The sequence below is a fragment of the Anguilla anguilla genome, chromosome 12 (genome assembly GCF_013347855.1).
Source record: "Anguilla anguilla isolate fAngAng1 chromosome 12, fAngAng1.pri, whole genome shotgun sequence".
NCBI classification, from domain to species: domain Eukaryota; kingdom Metazoa; phylum Chordata; class Actinopteri; order Anguilliformes; family Anguillidae; genus Anguilla; species Anguilla anguilla.
Window position 1 is genome coordinate 21,164,179 of NC_049212.1, and position 18,694 is coordinate 21,182,872.

General features: G+C 44.4%; 1 protein-coding gene across 1 annotated transcript in view; it reads left to right on the top strand.

Annotated features, from left to right (window-relative positions):
• Positions 1-18,694, top strand: part of LOC118209711 (rho guanine nucleotide exchange factor 17-like) — an 84,568-nt gene that overhangs the window by 55,105 nt on the left and 10,769 nt on the right. Inside the window, exons 2-11 of the mRNA XM_035385280.1 lie at positions 5,233-5,310; positions 8,229-8,411; positions 12,664-12,780; positions 13,815-13,907; positions 14,898-15,074; positions 15,194-15,244; positions 16,151-16,260; positions 17,205-17,290; positions 17,473-17,591; positions 17,912-18,119. Of these exons, the coding sequence (XP_035241171.1) occupies positions 5,233-5,310; positions 8,229-8,411; positions 12,664-12,780; positions 13,815-13,907; positions 14,898-15,074; positions 15,194-15,244; positions 16,151-16,260; positions 17,205-17,290; positions 17,473-17,591; positions 17,912-18,119 (1,222 nt within the window). The remainder of the gene's footprint in view (positions 1-5,232; positions 5,311-8,228; positions 8,412-12,663; positions 12,781-13,814; positions 13,908-14,897; positions 15,075-15,193; positions 15,245-16,150; positions 16,261-17,204; positions 17,291-17,472; positions 17,592-17,911; positions 18,120-18,694) is intronic.

Sequence of the window (18,694 nt, forward strand, 5' to 3'; positions counted from 1 at the left end):
CAGCTACCTAGTTACAACCCTAAGCTTACAGTCATTTACAGGGAGGTGGGGAGGGATGGGGAGAGGTGCAGCCTGAAGAGGAGATTCTTCAGTCGTCGCTTGAAGTGGGATAAAATAATATTTGGGGGTCTTTAGAGTGATAAGCAACCACTCTAGGAGAACCACCTGACATTGTGTTGCATTGTTTCAGCTGTCCTGCCCTAAGAAAATCTCCAATGGTTGAAATAATGAAAATACATGCTTTCTTAAAAAGATGGGGTTTTTTAACTATGACAAATGGTAAATGTTGATACTTTTCCATTCTCAAGCTGCCTTCTTTAGATTAAACACAATTTTCACTAATTTGTGGAAGTGGTAGTGGTAAGGTTGCATTGCATTCAGTGTGTAAGAGTTAAGGCGTGATGTGTATGTTCAGATGGAGATAAATATACTGTTTTTATGTGTGGCATACCGGTGCATGGTTACACACTGTGTGGGTGAGCATGTGTGCAGTTTGTGCACAGTGTTACAGGCACTGTGTGTGTGTGTGTGTGTATTGTGCGCACACACGTGTGTGAGAGTGTACACACAGTGCAAAAGGTTGAATGTGTGTGATACAGTCCGAGCGTACAGCACACTGTTTACTGTCTGTGTCAGTCTGACCTTTCCAGCTCTTCCTCTGCACCCAACTGCCACATTCCACTTTCACCTGCCAAGTTATCGCAGGAAAATGATCATTTGCCATGTACTTGAGCGGTTTCTTGGAAACCATAGTTTTGGTGTCATGGAGTTCGATAAGAACAGATGTGATACGGCCTCTTTGCGTCACTCGCTTGCCGCTAGCTGTGGTGGGCTAGTGTCTGTGGGGAGAGGCGAGCATAGCAGCCTATGACCTCTATTCCATTTACTCTGAGTGGTCAGTAGTACTAGAAGGTAGTTGTCTATGTGTGTGTGTCATTGAAGCAGTACTGACCTTAATTGGCCAGCTACAGACGTGTGTGTATATTGTATATTTGAAAATACTCGTTTTTAGTTCATGGACCGCATGTTTCCTGGTTGGCTCTCTCTGACCTCGTTTTTATGAGAAAATGGTACTAATACAGTCAAGCTTAATATGTTTATATTTGAATTATGTCCTATACACCTATTTTAGATTAGCCTTATGTATCATAAGTAATATAACTTCACAAAGCACCTTGTTGAGTTATGTAAACACTATTACAAATGTATTTCATATAGTAGGCTGGGAAATTAGCTTGATTCCTTTCATCATATTACATATGAGTGCTTTTCTCCAGATATAATCCCCCTCTTCAGAAACAACCTATTTATAATGAATGACATAAGTGCCTTGTTGTTATATGGTCTATATGATAGTACTATTGAGGTAGCATGGCATTAAAGGGTCACACAATTGAAAATAATGTACAGTTAAATGCTTGGGTATTTGGGACAGTGACGCAATTTCAGTTTTTTTTTTTTTTGCTCTGTTCTACAGCATATTGGGTTTGAAAAAAACAGTGAATATAATGTTAAAGTGCGGACTGACAAATTTATTTGGGGGGTTTCTACATCCATATGCAGTGAACTGTGTAGGAATTACAGCCCTTTTTATGCATAGTTTCCCCATTTTAGAGGGACCAAAAGTAATTGCACAGATTGACATAATCTTAAATAAAAAATAAAAATGTGGTCATATTTGGTACTTGATTTCATATTCTTTGCTTATTTTCAGTTCCTTGTTTTTGGGAGTTTTTTGCCTTCAGTCCTGTCTTCAGCACGTGAAACACATGGGCAGTTGGATTCAGGTCAGGTGATTGGCTTGGCCAGTAAAGAACATTCCACATTTTGACCCTGAAAAACTCCTTGGTTGTTTTAGCAGTATCTTTGTGGTCATTGTCCTGCTTCAAGGTGAATCGCCGTCCAATGAGTTTTGAGGCATTCGGTTGGATTGAGCAGATATTTCCGTATACTTCAGAATTCATACTGCTGTTGCTGTGAGTGGTCACATCATTAATGAAGACAAATGAGCCAGTTCCAGTTCTGTTCTAGAAACTTGCCAGTGGTTTGCATCTTGCGGTGAACCCTCGAAGGTTATGCTGGTGTAGTGTTCTCTTTAGTCTTTTACATGTCTATGGCTACATCCTGGAGAGTGTTTTCGATCTGTTTGACAGTTAAAAAGGGATTTTCTTCACAAATGGAAGTATTCTTTGGTCATCCACTACAGCCTTCTGTTCTGTGGTCTACTGGGTTGTTTGCTATTGCTGAACGGTGCATTCTTGATTCATAACAACATATCAAACAGTTCATACATACAGTAGATGGTAGAACAGTACTTTTGGGACTACACAGGAGAAAAAAGGCGGGATGGCGTGGAAGCAAATACAATATACTTTGCTGTGGTGATGTTGCTTGGTGAAAGTCCTATAATACAGACTATTTTCAACATGGATATGAAAAGGAGGATTGCTTATAGTATAGCTCCATATCTATTTTGGGAAAAAGGCAACAACATTAATTTATCATTTTCCATGTTGTTTGGTTGTGTTGTGTCACATCTGGTTTGTAATTTCGTTAAATATAAAGGTAAGGAGTTAAATAATTTTTAACTTCAGTGGCAAGTGCCATCTGTCGTTGCCATTGATGGCATTCTTTGTGGCCCTTTGAAAATTTTCTGCTGAGCTCTCGTCCACTGTAATGCCATCCAGTTTGCTGTCTGCTGTCTACCATGATCTTTGTGAACACAGCATTAGACACACCCTATTGTTTTGGCTATTTCTCGGATCTATTTATTCTGATTTCACAGCCTCATGTTGGTCTACTTTACTAGCATTGACACTTCTTTGGTCCGCATGTTGAGAGACAACAATAACAGACTCCGATTGCAAATGCCACACCTGGAATCAAAGTTGCCTGTTGCTAGCTTTCTTGTGCATGAATTAATGATGCAACGGCACACAGCTGGCCAAGAAACAGCTGCACGGTCAATTGTCCAATTACATTTGGTCACCCTTAAATTGAGGAACTATGCATAAAAAGGGCTGTAATTCCTACACAGTTCACCGCATATGGATGCAAATACCCTCAAATTAAAGTTGATAATCTTAACTTTAACCTCATATTCACAGTTTTATTTCTAATCCAATGTGCTGGAGTGCTGAGCCAAAACAACAAAAATTGTGTTACTGTCCCAATAGTTACAATAGTTACAGTAGGGTACTGTAGGGTACCCAATACTCATATATTGATCTCTCTCCCACCACTGAAGTCATCCCAGTTAGAGCGGTCATAGTGATACTTCCTGTCAGCTTCGTCTCTCTCTTTCTATTTCCCCTTACAGTAGGGACCTCGGCTGATCAACTACGCATTTGACTGTGAATTCAGCATTGTTTTATTTAGTCACCACTAGAAGGAACGTGGATAGAAGATGTGGACAGACGAGTACTTCATGACCTCACATCTCAAATAAGAGCTTGTTGTTTCCAAGGGCTGGTGGAATGCAGTACACCTCTGCCTTATTGTCATTATAGTAGGCTTTTGTATTACCCATGGTGAAAGGGTTTATGGGTATTCTAGTTCTTCCCTCTGCTCTGTAGCCTTGACACCGTCCACATGAAAGGCTTCATGGCAACTGTACCCATCTTTGCCTGTTACTCTTTTAACAGTCGTGTTGAACTGTTAATATCTATAAGAAAAGCTTATGGAAATAGAAACAATAGAAACATTTTTATAAGTAACTTTTATGTTAAGGTGATGTCAGAAATCAAGGTTTGATATTCTAACTTGGGTGCTTCTGTTAAATGTTTGCTCCATCACACCATTACTGTCCAATCAATAAATGATATTCAGCCATTCTTGACAAATACTGTAAACACAAATTCTGTGCAAAGATATACTTTGAAGTTGAGTCATTGCCATTTCAACATGCCGATCTATGATCTATGGCCACTATAAAAGTATGATTTCTGTGGACTGGCGAACCAGTCCTGGTTTATACCAGACTGAAAAGACTCACAGCTGAAGTTATGGGGCCCTTAGTGTCCTGCATCAAGTATGAATCTGGGCAGGCAGCAGGTCCCCTGAAGCTTATGTAGCATTTGGTAGCAGCAAAAACAGGAAAGTCAGGGACGGAAATAGAGCTTACCCATGCCGGAGGTGCATTCCTACCCCCTACCTACCCCAATAACTGCTCCTCTTGGGGGTTGTCATTTTGTCACTGGAGGAAAAGTCTGTACCCTCCAACTGAGACAGAGGGAACAGAGGAAAACAAGGCACCACTAAATTTGGAATTCTGTATTGGGTTTTTTTTCCTGGTGGTGGTTTATTTTTAGTTCTAAGTTTAGGAAGGATAAAATAAAAATGCTCTCCCTGCTAAGGAAAGCTATTGATAATATTACAGAACTGTGCTTGATAGAGCGGTGGGAGGGCTGGAAAATGGATGCCTATTGCTGTGAAGACCTTTTGTGCTCCCAGCAGCCCCGTGCTCTGTAAATCAAAATCTTTATTGCACTGCTGAGTCTCTAACGCAAACACACCTGCACCAATGAAATGCCTTCTCCAGGTAATAAACATTACTACACCCTAGACAATATGAATCGCTAAGTGTTAGTGACTGTCAGGAAGTTGGCTTTGTGAGATGTTTCGGGTTTGATTCCCATGATCATTTTAAGCCTACATCACTGTGCTTTTAGCTCGTTGTCATTTGTAATTAGATTAGAAGAGGGCCTGGGGACTTTCCAGGGCACAGCCCTCTCTAAGCAGCTCTACAAAACACAACACAATACCTAAAGCTAAAACACAATACCGTCATGTATTTTGTGTTGTCAGTCGGGAATTTTAAAACATTTTTCATTGCTCATGTATTTGACTTGAGATGATTGATTACACCTGCTAATGTTTAATGAAAATAAAGAATTGTTTTTAACCAGAATTCTTTCTTTAATGTTAAGAAGAGGAGCCTAAAAACCATGTATAAAGTACTGTAATATTATTGTAAAAGAATATAGAAGCTATATGCACTATACTTGGCTATAATTGAAATGGAAAAAAGATACTCTTTTGATATAAGCCGAGTAAACAGTAATAGTAGCATGTGTGTGTGTGTGTGCGTGTGTGTTGCAGTCACATGCGTATGTTTCTGCTTCTGTGTCTATTGGAAGCAAATGTCTTTTTGTTTGTGTAACATGAGTGTTTAGAGTGTTCTTGTATGTGTGTGGTGAGGCATGTCCTTACTTTTATGTTTGTCCATTACAGGATATGAGAAGACATGTCATGATGACCCTTCTCGACACGGAACAGTCCTACGTGGAGTCCCTTCGCACTTTAATCCAGGTGAGTCCTCCGCCTACCTTCACGGTGGGCGAATAGTCTGTCACACGTGGGCATCTTTCAAAGGCACCACAGACATAACCAGCCCTCATAAAGCCCTTTTGAACTTCCGCAGAGAGGAAGCCATCGCCCCATCCATCCCTTACATTCTCCCCCCTTCTATTTCTGCCTCCTCTTCTCCTGCTCACCCTCCCTCTCCCCTCCCAGCTCTCATTCCACATCACAGATTGTTGCTCCATGTTTTTGTAATGTATAAATGCAGAATGGTGCTACAGTACTGGGCTTAAATGTAATTTGAAGCCAATTTTGATGTCATGTATGTTATAAATTCATACGCTCATACAAAGAGGTACACAGGCACCTGCACTCTCTTTCACTCTCTTTATCTCTGACAAACGCAGTGGTTTGCTCTCGTACATAAACTCTACGTTTAATAATTTTGTTGTCGTCCTCCCACGGTCCGCTTCCTTCCCAGAGATGAACTGATCCTTTCTCTTCCTCCTGGCCTTTGATGCTCGCTGTTAGGTAATGTGACATCATCAGCCAGAGAGAACGGGCTGCGTGTGAAAGGGGTTCGGAGCCGCCCTTGTGTCATTCAGTCGCAAGAACCCGGTGGCTTTAGACTGGCCCAGTGCTACCAGCAGTCCCATTTCTCGCAGTCTGCGTTGAGCCTGCGCTGTGGCGAGGGGAGAGCAGTCGCTGGGAGACGCGCCATCGGGAGCCATGCTTTTCAATTCGCACTCTCTGAGTCATCGGCACATTACAGCCAGCGAAGTGGCAGGCGCACTGTCGCTATGACTACAAGGTGAGACTGGCCTTCAGCAAGGCAGCGCAAACACGCCACCGCTACCTTCGCCTCGTCGGTAGGTGTGAAGTAGAATCGAGGCTGAGCAACAGCGCTTAACGGCTAAATCTCCCCAAATCGAAACGCAGGCCGGTGGTCGCACAGCAGTCTGTCCGAGTCGCAACTCTGCGTCCATCAACCAATTACTTTGGTGTTCAAAAATGATCTTTGGGGATGGATTTGTGTGTCAAGGTTAGTGTCTTACCCGCGCATCAAAGTGAGCGTTTTTTAATTTCAGATCTTACGTAATGTGCGTGGGTGACACATTAATACTGTGGTGAGAGAGATGGCTTCAGGCATCTTTTGACATTCTCCTCAGGTAGCGAGTGCTCCTGAGGTTAGCAGGGAATGGTGCACTCCCGGGCATTCTCTGTGATCTCTTATAGGCACGCATGTCTCACAGCCACCTTGCATATGGACGTGCCACAGGCCATAAGGAAACTGCCAGATTTCAGTTTGTGTATTTACCAAGTCTTGTTGCATGTCCTTGTACCGGCAGCACAGAGCTATGTATCTCCACCAGGGGGCATCCCGCATGCCTTTACTGTGGAGCAGCCTGGTGCCGAGTCTTCAGGGGAATCTGTCTCCTGGCAGGTCCTACCTCTTCTGCTGATCGGAAAATGGAGAGGCTGTTAGCAAAGGGGAGGTAGCTCATGCTGCCATGGAAACTCAGTGTCTGAAAATACAGCTTTTCTACTGTTTATGTTTCATATGCAGCTTGCCTGAAGCCTTAAGGGAGAGAGGGGGGGTGTGGGGCGGGGGTGGATTTTGAACAGTTTGGGCTGGGTCAGGCCAGTGGACAGGTGGTCGTACAGAATTTGTGATTGCTGGTCCATTGAATGGCTGTGACTCAGCACTTGTTCCGCCTCTCCCGCACTCAGGTTTATGGAGACATTAACCGAGAGCGGAGGCGCATTGTGGGTACTTATTTGGAAGCATGAGTCATGTGTGTGTGGATACTGATAAAAGATGCACATGATGACAGTGTTTAATTCTGGGCAGTGAACGGGGTTCATACTGCAGTACTGCGACCCTGCGATGTAGCCTGTCCTCATGGGAATGTACGGCTTGTTTTGGTGTGCCTTATATGGACATATTCCAGGATGAACTCTGGGATAATATTGTGTTTCTCTAAGCCTGTGACAGACTCCACACTGACTTCCGGTTGCACTAGCCTGATTTCGGGGAAGAAAATAGAATTTTCCAGAAATATGTGTGTATGTGTGTGTGTCTGTGTCCCAGTCCCAGTCCCTGTCCCTTTTCCTGTGTGTGTGTGCATGTGTGTGTGTGTGTGTGTGTGTGTGTGTATATGTGTTAGCATGTGTCCATGCGCCTGTGCATCCATGTTTGTTGGAGTGTCTGTCCATGTACATGCACATTATTATTCATATTCATATTATTCATATCTGCGAGTGTGTGTGCGTGTGTGTGTGTGTGTTCGCGCACTCAAGTTTGTATCTGTGTGTGTCACAGAACTGTTCTAGGGCTGTCTTTGATGAAAGGAAATTCCTCAATCCCTCATGGGGCTTTCAGAGAAACAGATCTGGACATTATGACTGCCGTCCGCTGTGTTTTCGTTTTCAAAGCAAAGGATATGAGACTAAGGGTGTGGCCGTGCTCCCGATGCCACAGAAACCCTTGGGGGCTCACCCTCAACACCAACCTGGAAGAGGGAGACGCGCTTCAACTAGCCTTTCTGTCCAACACGTGGGAACGAGTGCTACTGCAGAGAAGTGATACTCATTTAATGAGCATGGTTCTGAGTGCTTTCCTGCCACAGAAGTGGATATCTGTTCCTAAATGTCTCAGAACGTGTCAACTGCCCTGATCAGATTGGCCCGATTTTCAGAAGTGCTCTTTGTTACATTTGGTCCATTCTTCATGGCTTTTTGTCTAGTCTCTTTTTCCTGTTTCTCTCATCCCCATATTTCTTCATGTCCTTTTCATTTCTTTTGCTTCTCCCTCGTCTCCCCCCTCTCGCGCCATTTCTCATTTCCCCCCATTTCCCGCCCCTCCTTCCCTCTCACTGTCACGTTCTCATTCTCTCTCTTTCTCTCTCTCGCTCTCTTCCTCTTAGAGTTACATGAAGCCCTTGAAGCACCCTGAGAATTCCCCCCTGTGTGACCCCTCTCTGGTGGATGAGATGTTCTACCAGATCCCTGAGATCCTGGAGCACCATGAGCAGTTCTTGGAGCAGATCCTCGGATGTGTCAACGACTGGCACGACCGGCAAACTGTCGGCCAGCTGCTCATCGAATCGGTAAGTCATCCATCATTCAGGAAACCAGCCCCACAAATAGGGGCAAGAGCATCGGCTCTTAAACCTTCCACTGACATTTCAGCATGTGGTTTATCACAGTCTGGAATGTCCTGAGCGTAAGTATACACACTTTATTTCTGTGTCTGATACTATACAATGGATACCTTGTTTTTTTTTTAAGTAACTAAGCAGTCTGGTTCCGTAATGATGATGTCATCAACTAAGTTACACTTGAACAGCGTAGGAATCCCATTCCACAAGAAAAGCCATCAGCAGCGTGTACCTTTTGAGGCTTAATTATCCATGATATGTCCAATTGGCAGCAGAGTCCCCCAGACAGGACGGGTCACTGAGGAGCGGGGGCTGGAGCCAGTGTGGGGTTGCGGCTGTCATCACCTCTTAGCTTCGTGCCTTTAGCTCTTAACGCGCCAGTGCCAGACACGCCGACTTCGGCCTGGTTAAAATAAGGTTCACCACAGCTCCCGGCCCCCAAGTCACAGAGAGGACACCATCACAGCATGGCCTTTCTGTTGAGCTGCTGTGGTACCCAACATCAACACTCCCACCTCCCAAGTGTTCAGAAGCTCCTAGCTTTCTCCCTTCCACCAACGCCTCCACACCCCACCCTATCTCTCTGCTTCACCCTTTCATTAACACACCATCCCCCTGTTAGTAGCTCCTGGCTTCACACTGGAGAAACCTCCCCACACCACCAATTGTAGTTCCCTAGTTCACCCTCACTTCAACACTTTCACAGCACATGTCCTATTCATCATCACCTCCTCGGCCGAATAACAGGTCCTTGCGATTCTCTGAGTGTTGGGGTGCCAGAGAAAAAGGCAGTAGTCAGCTTTTGACGCTTGGAGTATGGCGTGTGCAGGCCGCTCCTTCTGCCAATGTCCCACTTCAGTGTCATCATCGAATGTTTGAATGTCCAGAAACATGGGCCGTGGGAAAGACGGTCGGAGACGGGGTGGGTTCGGTGGTGTGCCGCACAGCTGTGGGCACCTGCTACACGATGCCATGCCTACTGGGGCTCTTATCTGTGCCACAAGGACCTCTTTGTCAGCTCGACCAATGGCACTTTTTCTGTCAAGGTCAGAAAATAGTTGCTTTTGAGCACTCAGGATAATAATAGGACAGTTCTGCTCTGAGGAAGGATCAGTAGTTTGGCCAGGCTTTTTTTTCCCCCTCAAACAATTTCTGCATTCAGGAGAGAGCCCTTGAGCTGCCAGCTCCTTATTAAAGTTTCATCTCGTGTTTAAAGTTCTTTTATTTGACTGAGATAGCCAGACTTCCCATGAACCATGTTAGAGGGATGGGTTTTGTTTGAATTCACCTGATGTCTGGTCAGGTTCTGGAGTTACATTCTACCAGGTTTCTGCAGTGAAGGTATTTAACCTTATAACCTTGTAGAATTCCACTTTGTCAACATAGTTCTGACTTTATGATACTCTCTCGTGTCTAATCTGTCTTACTCAAGCTGGAGTAGTAGAGTACTGGTCCAACAGCACTGGTATAGTGCCTGCAGTCTTGTGTTCCAGCCAGGTCCTTAAAAACCTGATTTAACCTATGTCCCAGATTGAACAAGTTCCACTTCCCTACCCGACTCTGGGTGTGTTAGTGCTGGATTAAGGCTCTGCAGGACTGGAGCTGGGCAGTCTTGCATGATATCCATGTTTACAATCTCACTGTTCAGGTAATTCTGAAATTCTAAGCCAGTGCTGTCATGTACACCAGCCTTTGTGGGGACGTTTTTTCCTACCCGACCAGGCAGCCAGACGGATCTGGCTGACGAATCGATTTCCATTTGCACAAGTGAGCGGATATCCGCCCTTGAATGGATTTGAAGTCTACCTGAGACTATGTCTGACACGGTTAGTGCTGCCCCACGGCAGCATCATTCCTTCCGTTAAGCAGCTGCTGGTGTAATGCTTGCTGTTGTGTAAGGGGCAACCGAGGCGGCTGGACAGCCCAGTAAAGTATAGAAGGTCCTGCTCCACTGCTATCACTCAGCACACAGCAAGCTGTTTAGGGGCTCGTAAGTTAAACACACAGTTTATCTGTGCTTGTTATGTTCCAGAAACCCACCAGTGTTATAATAACAAGGAGAACTACAATGGACATAACACTAAGCCATATCAACCATAATCCAAAGACCCAGTCGAGCAAACCAAAATGCAAGTAGGCAAAGGAAGGTTTATTTACAACACAAAAGTGGCATGGAAATGCATAAACATGCATACAGAGGTAGGTTGCAGGGTGACAATGGACGGAGGAAGGCCACAAACCTTTGGCGATAAATAAAAGAATCTCTTTTCAATAAAAAAGCAAAAGTGAATTTGTCATGACCTAACCTACATGTATTACAACATAAATGTTTTAAGACTGACTGTCCACTGCAACCTGTGAAACTATGAAAACGATAACAAAAATAAACTAAAGCCAGAGGACAGCAAAGGCTGAACAACCATAACAACGATAAGACGTGAGTTGGAAAGTGAGTCCAAGAGGATTTTTTGTGCCGGTGGAGATCCATTGTATATTCTGGAATTTTCCAATTAGATTGCTTCACAATGATTGGCATCTTCAGTTCCACGCCATCTTCAACTAGGTTTTCCAGCATCAAAGCAATATGCATGGAAAGGGAGAGGAAAGAAAACAGGAATGTAGCAGAGCTTGTCAGACATCATCAGCACAGAGGTGAAGTGCTACACTCTTGAGCGCATTAATATATGTGGACCAGCGGATAGGCAGCAGCATTGCTCTTGCAAACATTACACTCAGGCTGGCGAACAGGGAGATTATCATAGCCAATTATTTTAGATATATCCATTCAAATATCTCAAAACTTCACTGAAGCAATTCACGTTAGGTACCTTGCTTAAAGGAGCAACGGTGGCATCTGTTAGGAATTCACTTTCTGACAGAAAGTCAAGATCTCTAACAGCTACACCACATTCCTCTCAAAGGCAACAGCAGTAATTACATAAATGTGGCCGTACCCCTCCACCTTCATCTCCCAGGTTTCAGACCAGACTGATTTCACACTATCCTGCCACTGCGTGCAGGGACGTCATCCTACAGGCTGGGGGTAAAGGTCACCACGCGTTCAGAATCACTGTTCAAACACTGACCTGGGCATACCTAGGGGTATGTTACTCCTGATGTGTGTCCTCTTGAGGAAACTGAGACAAGCCTTTGTGTGCATCAAGCCTTTCGTTATCTTTCTGTCTCTCTCCCTCTCCCTTTCTTTCGTTCTTTCTTTCTTTCTCCCTCTGTTTCCATCCTTCCTTGTCTTTCTTCCCTCTGTAACCCTCTCTCCCTTTTCCTCTACTCACGTCTCATTTCTGCTTTCTAGCTGTCTGCTCTTCTCCTTTCACATTGGAGGTCTGCTGCCTTATGCTGTGCTTGCGGGAAATCAGGTCACAGTCAGGGACCCCTACCTGCGAGCAGGGTTGTGGCACCATTGCCTGGCCTGACAAGTTATACATTTCCATGGCAGGCTACAGATTGCGTTAAGATTTTGCATTACATTATATTTTTGAGCAAACACACATACTCCAATTGACCAACATGTGCACACTGCGTCCTCCTGTCAGGAGGCTGAATGAAGAATGTGACTGAGATGTCTTTGCATGTTCAGTGTGAATCCAGTCTGAGATACACTGTGGTAGTGGGTGGGAGAAAATGGCCACTGCATTAGCATGGCCTGTTCTCAGGTTGAGGGGAAACTAGCAAACGGTTACAGAACAGGGAGAGAGTACAGTGCCGATGAACCTTTGAGGACCTCTCCATCCCCTCCACAACCCCAAGTCACACTGTGATATTGACTTTTCAGTTATCGACCATCCAAGACCCACTGGCGCTGATCTTACATTTATAGACCCCTTCTCTGTGTTTCACAGTGGTGCTGACCTTTCATTTATCTAACCTCGTGTGAGACACACAAAAATACTGACCTCTCTGCTACTCCTGCAGCTTATATGAGAGACCTACTTCCCAAACACCTCTGTAACAGCATACATATTTGTATCACTTGTTGCTTTTTTATAGGTGACCTTAGGATGGGATATTTTGCCTCTCTCTCCCATATTTACCTTCATATCACCCTTGAGATTCATGGGAAGTGTGTGCAGAAGCATTGTTGCATAACCTGAACTTATCTCGTCTTTCTCTATTTCTGTCCCTCCCACTCCCTTTCAAATCAATGTCAGTTTCAAATCTTTGACAGGCTCTCCCTCTCTTGCAGTTCTCCAAGGAGATTCTAGCGAATATTTATTCCGCGTACATCGACAACTTCCTGAACGCGAAAGACGCAGTGAGGATCGCCAAGGAGGCCAAGCCCGCCTTCCTGAAGTTTCTGGAGGTGAGCTTGCTGCATCCCGTCTGTCAGGTCTCCTCGCAGTGGACTTTCCCAGGATCGTAAATCCTCTCTGTTTGGACTTTCACACTGAATGTCAAAAATGTTTCAGTTAGAAAAATTTGTTAGGATTTTGGAAAATGAGACCTTCTCCACCCCAGTTGTGCATGTTTTTGTTGTTAATTTTCTAACACGGGGAGTTTTCCCAGAATCCCTGTGACTTGAGGGGGGGGGGGGGGGGCTCTCAAAGCGGTCTTTCATCTAATTTAACAATATGGGTCAAACACCACCTTGTGTTATGTGCGTTGTGCAACCAGCTGACTTATAGGTTAAGTAAACAAATCATTCCTGCAAAAGGTAAGGGAGGATATTAAGCCCCATGGAGTTTGGGGGCTGTGTGTACTGTATGAGATTTTTCAAGTAATTTATAAGAGTGCATAATTTGCTATTGGGTCATTGTCACACTGGAGTTCAGTGGTATGCTACATTCATTGTGGTTTCCTCATGACAGTGCAGACTCGAGACATGTCACATTTCCTGAAATGATTAACCTGTCAAGATACTCTAAACTACATGGATGTCCAGCATAGTACATGCCGAACATCCGATAGATCACAGTGAACCCCACCAAAACCATAATGGCTGCTTAATATGTTTACAGATATTAGTTCAATTTGTTCCTGTTCCTAGTTTTGAGATACTGGCAGCATTGGAACAGCCAGTGTTTTTACAGGAACTGCTCTGAGGGAAAGTGGGTTTCCTTTGATGCAGCTGCTGAGAGGTTTCAGGCTATAGCATGTGTTGCAGCGCCACCTAGTGTCTGTGTCAACACTTGGAGTATGTATGCAACAGCTTGGCTGCTAGTGAGAATGGCATGTATTTAAAGAGCTTTCCAGTTGGCACACGAGTAAGTTTGTTTGGAAATGATCATGAATCAGATTTCCTAGTGCTCTATGCAGTTGACATCACCCAGAGTTGACATCACATTACATAGATAGCTCTCAGAATCACTCATTTTTACTCTTTTCTCCCATCAATAGCAAAGTATGAGGGAGAACAAGGAGAAGCAGGCACTGGCTGACCTCATGATCAAACCTGTGCAGAGGATCCCACGATACGAGCTGCTGGTGAAGGTGAGCGCCCCCCCTGTGGTGTTGTGGTGCCTGTTCATCAGCTCTCCATTCACTTTCCCTCCGGCAGGTGGATTTCTGACTCATACAGGTAGATCATGCTTCCTTGGAGTGGGGTTAAAGAGGCTCTGATTTAGCCCCAGCCCGTTAGCCTCCGTTGAAGGTCCTGAGCTCTGTTTGGTGACAGACTAAAGCAGGAGGGTGTGTTTAGTAACCTTTTTTTCTTCGTCTGATTGGCTGAGAGTGTCCATGTGACCAGGAAGAAATGTTCCCACAGAGTGAAGATCCAGGAGTGAGATCATTGATTCTCTTCTCTCCTCCCATTATCCCTCTTTTCCCCCAGCCCCTGTGTGATTCTTTACTTCTTTCATCCTTCTTCTCCACTCTCCTCTGTGTTTAGAGTTGAGGGAATGCACATTGTTACCTGTGGGAATGTGAGGAGGTTGTGTGTTGTGTTTGATAGCACACTCAGCCATCTGTGAACCATTCACCAAACACTGGGATTATGTCACCGAGTGGTGTACTGGCTCTGTGCAGCAGGCCCTGAAGCGCAATGATTGCACAGCGATATAAAGTTACGGATGGTGATGATTAACATGTGTGACCCATATCTGCTAGGAGTTCCTTTGCTCTGAGCAAAAACATTTGCCTCACTGGGTAATGCGGGGGGTCACTTGTGGTGTAAGCCGAAACGGTTTTTATGATCCCTGATCTAAAACTTGCTTTCTGGATGTTTAACTTAATATTTTTTTAATCCTGAAAAAAAGCTATTAGTTCCAGAAATACGTGGACTTGCAGCAAGTTCAAAACATGACATAGTGACCGCAAGTCCCATGTTTGGAATGGCGGAACAACCATTTTGGCTCTAAACCCTCACTAGAATGATGTTCTTTCCTTTGGTCTTTTTACAGTGCTGCTAAATTGGTGACATGATGTGTGTGTGTCTGTGTCTGTGTGTGTGTGTGTGTGTGCGTGCACGTGTGCGTCTATTAGGACCTCCTGAAACACACACCTGAGGACCACCCAGACCACCTGTTCCTGCTGGATGCGCAGAAGAACATCAAGCGTTTGGCGGAACGCATCAACAAGGGCCGTCGCAGTGCGGAAGAGGTGGAGCGGGAGACTCGCGTCATGCAGGAAATCGAGGCCCACATTGAGGGCGTAGAACACGTAAGACCCTCTACCTCAACTGCACCATGTCAGAAATACCTACATGATTTAAACCTTAATTTCTGTCCCATTCTGTGTGATTTTTTAATGATTTCTGTTTCATTTTGAAATCCCTCCAGATTCTTAACCCCCCGAGGAAGTTCCTGAGACAAGAGATGGTGGTGGAGGTGGTAAGAATGTTTATGAACATTTTGCCGGTTGTTCATCTTCTTTAAATGACTAACACACACTAGCCTGGTGCACACATCTCTGCTTAGGAAATCTCCATGGAACGAGGGATGGTGACACACCACACGTTTCCACACAGGGAATTGTGCTGTGTTACCACCCCAGTTTCAGCACCAGTGTCAGAGCCAAATGGTGCCGCCCACTTTGCTGATGTTGATTTACAAGGTTATAAATGGCTACAGAAATATGAGCACGATGCATGGGTGGCCATGGATAAATAATCTTTCCGCAGACCTGAGCTTTACTCAGCAGAAATACAAATCAACCAAACTCCTGCCTGCTCATTTTTTTATTTGGATAGATCAGCATTACAGTGTCTGTTTATTTTCAAATGTTGAATGGAGGGTAGAATGACCTGTGAAACTACTATTTTAAAAGTAGACTATACAAATAGGCTATTTTAATCATTTTGTTCTACTTCTAAAGTTATGATAAATCAATGGCACTTGGTTATACACTAATAGGTGTGGATACATGTTGGAATACAAGCAACATATTACATTACATTACATTACATTATAGGCATTTAGCAGACGCTCTTATCCAGAGCGACGTACAACAAGTGCATAGGTTTCATGATGTAGAGGCGCAAAAGAAACACTAGAGTGAAGTAAGGGACTTACTTACATACATGAACTGTCATTAAGATTTTTTAAAAGCTGATCCAGTCAAACATACACAAACTCTATCATTTAGAATATAATATAGTAATACTTTTATTATTGAGCATTTACTCCAATAAAAACTCACTTTTAATTTGAAGTTGGTAGTTTATCTCACCTTCGGCGCTTTGGTGGTGTTTTGGCGGAAGGATGGTGTGTGACCGTATGTTTGAACGCTGTCTGCAGAAAACGGTGGGGGGGAAGAAGGACCGCTCCCTCTTCTTGTTCACTGACCTGCTCATCTGCACCACTCTGAAGCGCAAGTCCGGCTCCCTGCGACGCAGCTCCATGAGCCTGTGAGTCCAGCCCCGACTAATCGCTCACAGAGGCTGACACCACGGTTTCCAGCCCTGACCAGAGAGTCACAGAATCTCTCCTAAGACGATCACTTTTTAGTCACTAAGAAGCAGCCTCTCTTTGGGTTTTTCTGATGAGATTAATTCTGACAAGTGATTTATCCTGAAAGTTAGATTGAAAGAATGAGCAAAAAAAGCTTTGGAGTTCATGCTCCATGTCTGATGGAGGTACCTGCTGTGTCCTACACTGTCCAGACCCCTGGCCTCAGGACACTGTCTCAGTGGCAATCTGTCCCAAACTTTCCAAGGAGCAGGCCTGTATACACGGTTTCCAGTTAATATTCTAAGGGGGTTATTTACAATTAAAGTGGTGTAATACAATAGCAAAGCTAACATTGCGAAACCGTTGCTTCCAGTGGCTCGGTTTCCCATCATGACGCTTTCTGCACTGGGATCTCTATCTGTTCCCTCACTGCTTTCCCCGCTCTGAATAAAGTGAAAACATACACAAGGCGGGAAGACTGACTGCTCTACTTTGAAAAAATTATTTAAAAAATGTAACGTTACTTCAAATATGTCTCCTGTTTGTGGAGATGGAAACACATGGATCAGGTCTGTCTGGTATTTGGATTGCAGTATTCCAGCCCGGCCAACTTTTCCGTTGCCTGACAAGAACTGAAAATATTTTTGTAAGCTCACCCTACCCCACAGCCCCTCAAGTTGTGAACTTGATTAAGATTTGATTAAATTAGTGTTTATTCTAAAATAGAGTGATTCCAAAAACAATTTGAACGGTAGTTATTAACGTTGCCATTAAATACTTGTATATTTTTAGATATATTCATGTGGTATTTGCAATAAGGGAAGGTGTTCTTCAACTTGAAAAGAGCTCCCTCATGTGGACATGACATGTAATTGTCCCTTTCCTCTGCTTCCTAATGCAGATACACAGCAGCCAGCGTCATTGACACCGCAAGTAAATACAAGTTCTTGTGGAAACTGCCACTGGAAGAAGTTGAAATGGTTAAAGGTGAGCCTTTTCTTAAGCAGAGGTAACACTCAAATGCAGCTGTTATCTTGAAGCAATTTGTCTTAAGACAAATACTTTGACATTTATCTGAAAGATATTTAATCAGGTCTAAACTCTAAGGGGTATACTGCGGATGGCTAATTTTTAGTTCAGAATGAAAGAACCCCTCCCCGTCCACCCAGGTTCCTCTCAGGCTGCCAACCGTGAGAACATCCAGAAGACCATCGGTCGCTTGGACGAGGACCTGAGCACCCTGGGCCAAATCAGCAAGCTGTCCGAGACTCTCAGCTTCCCACACCAGGTGAGACCACCAGTAGGTGTGCATGCATGTCCTGCATGCTCAGGTGTTTCAATGGAGGGCCCAAATTGTATATGCAGCTATCAATGAAAGTTTGATTCTTTGACTCTATGCTGGAAAGATAGGACAGGAAAGGGTTGCACCATAATTTTATTGTAACACAATAATAGTGCGCTATAGATTAGCAACTATAGCACACTTTCTGCTGTGCAAAATGTAACGAAGTTCTGCCAGGATGAAAGAACAGTGAACAGACAAATGGGCGAAATGGTCAGGATGTCCGGTGAGGTGAATGGAAGTGACGTGAGCGTGTCTGACCCCAGAGCCTGGACGACGTGATCAAGGACCTGATGGCGTCGGTCCACCGCGAGCTGGCGGAGAAGCAGTCCCTGGCCTTCAGCATGACGTTCCTGCCCACCAAGGTGGAGCTGACCACCGCCTCCGCGGAGAGCACCTTCGTCTTCGAGTTCAGCAGCCCCGACGCCCGCAGCAACTTCGAGCAGGCCTTCGAGGACGCCAAGAAAAAACTCGGTAAAACCGCCACTCCGTTCGCCACCTCAACACCAAAGATTAGTTTGTGACATAGCACCTCTGAAATGATATTGTCACTCACCGGAGTCCCTTAAAGCCTGTGGGTCCACAGACCACTGGAGCTCCTTGAAGGTACTGTAGAGGGCCCCTAGCCAGACTTGTTGTGCAAAGACTAGATTTAGGAATATATAAATATATAAAACCTGGATGAGTGTGCCTGGATCAAAACTGTTGAAAATCCCTGCCCTAAAGTAATCAGAGTACCTTTGCTTTACTACCTGAAGGCACTAATAAGAACCAATCCACCAAAAGTCTGAACAGAGCCTGTTCTGTTTGTATTTCCCCATGGCCAAATGGGTGCTGTGTCAGGATTTGCTTTATATTGCATTGCTTATCCCTTTTTGCAAGCTACTGGCTAGTTTTGTATACTTTTTTACTTTACACTTCCCAAAGGAAATGACGAGGCTTACATTTTTATATACACTTTGTTTATATGGCTGTATTTTTACTGAAGGACTACAGATGAAGCATCTTGTTTGAGTAAGAGGGCCCACCCAGGCTTTGACCCTGCAACC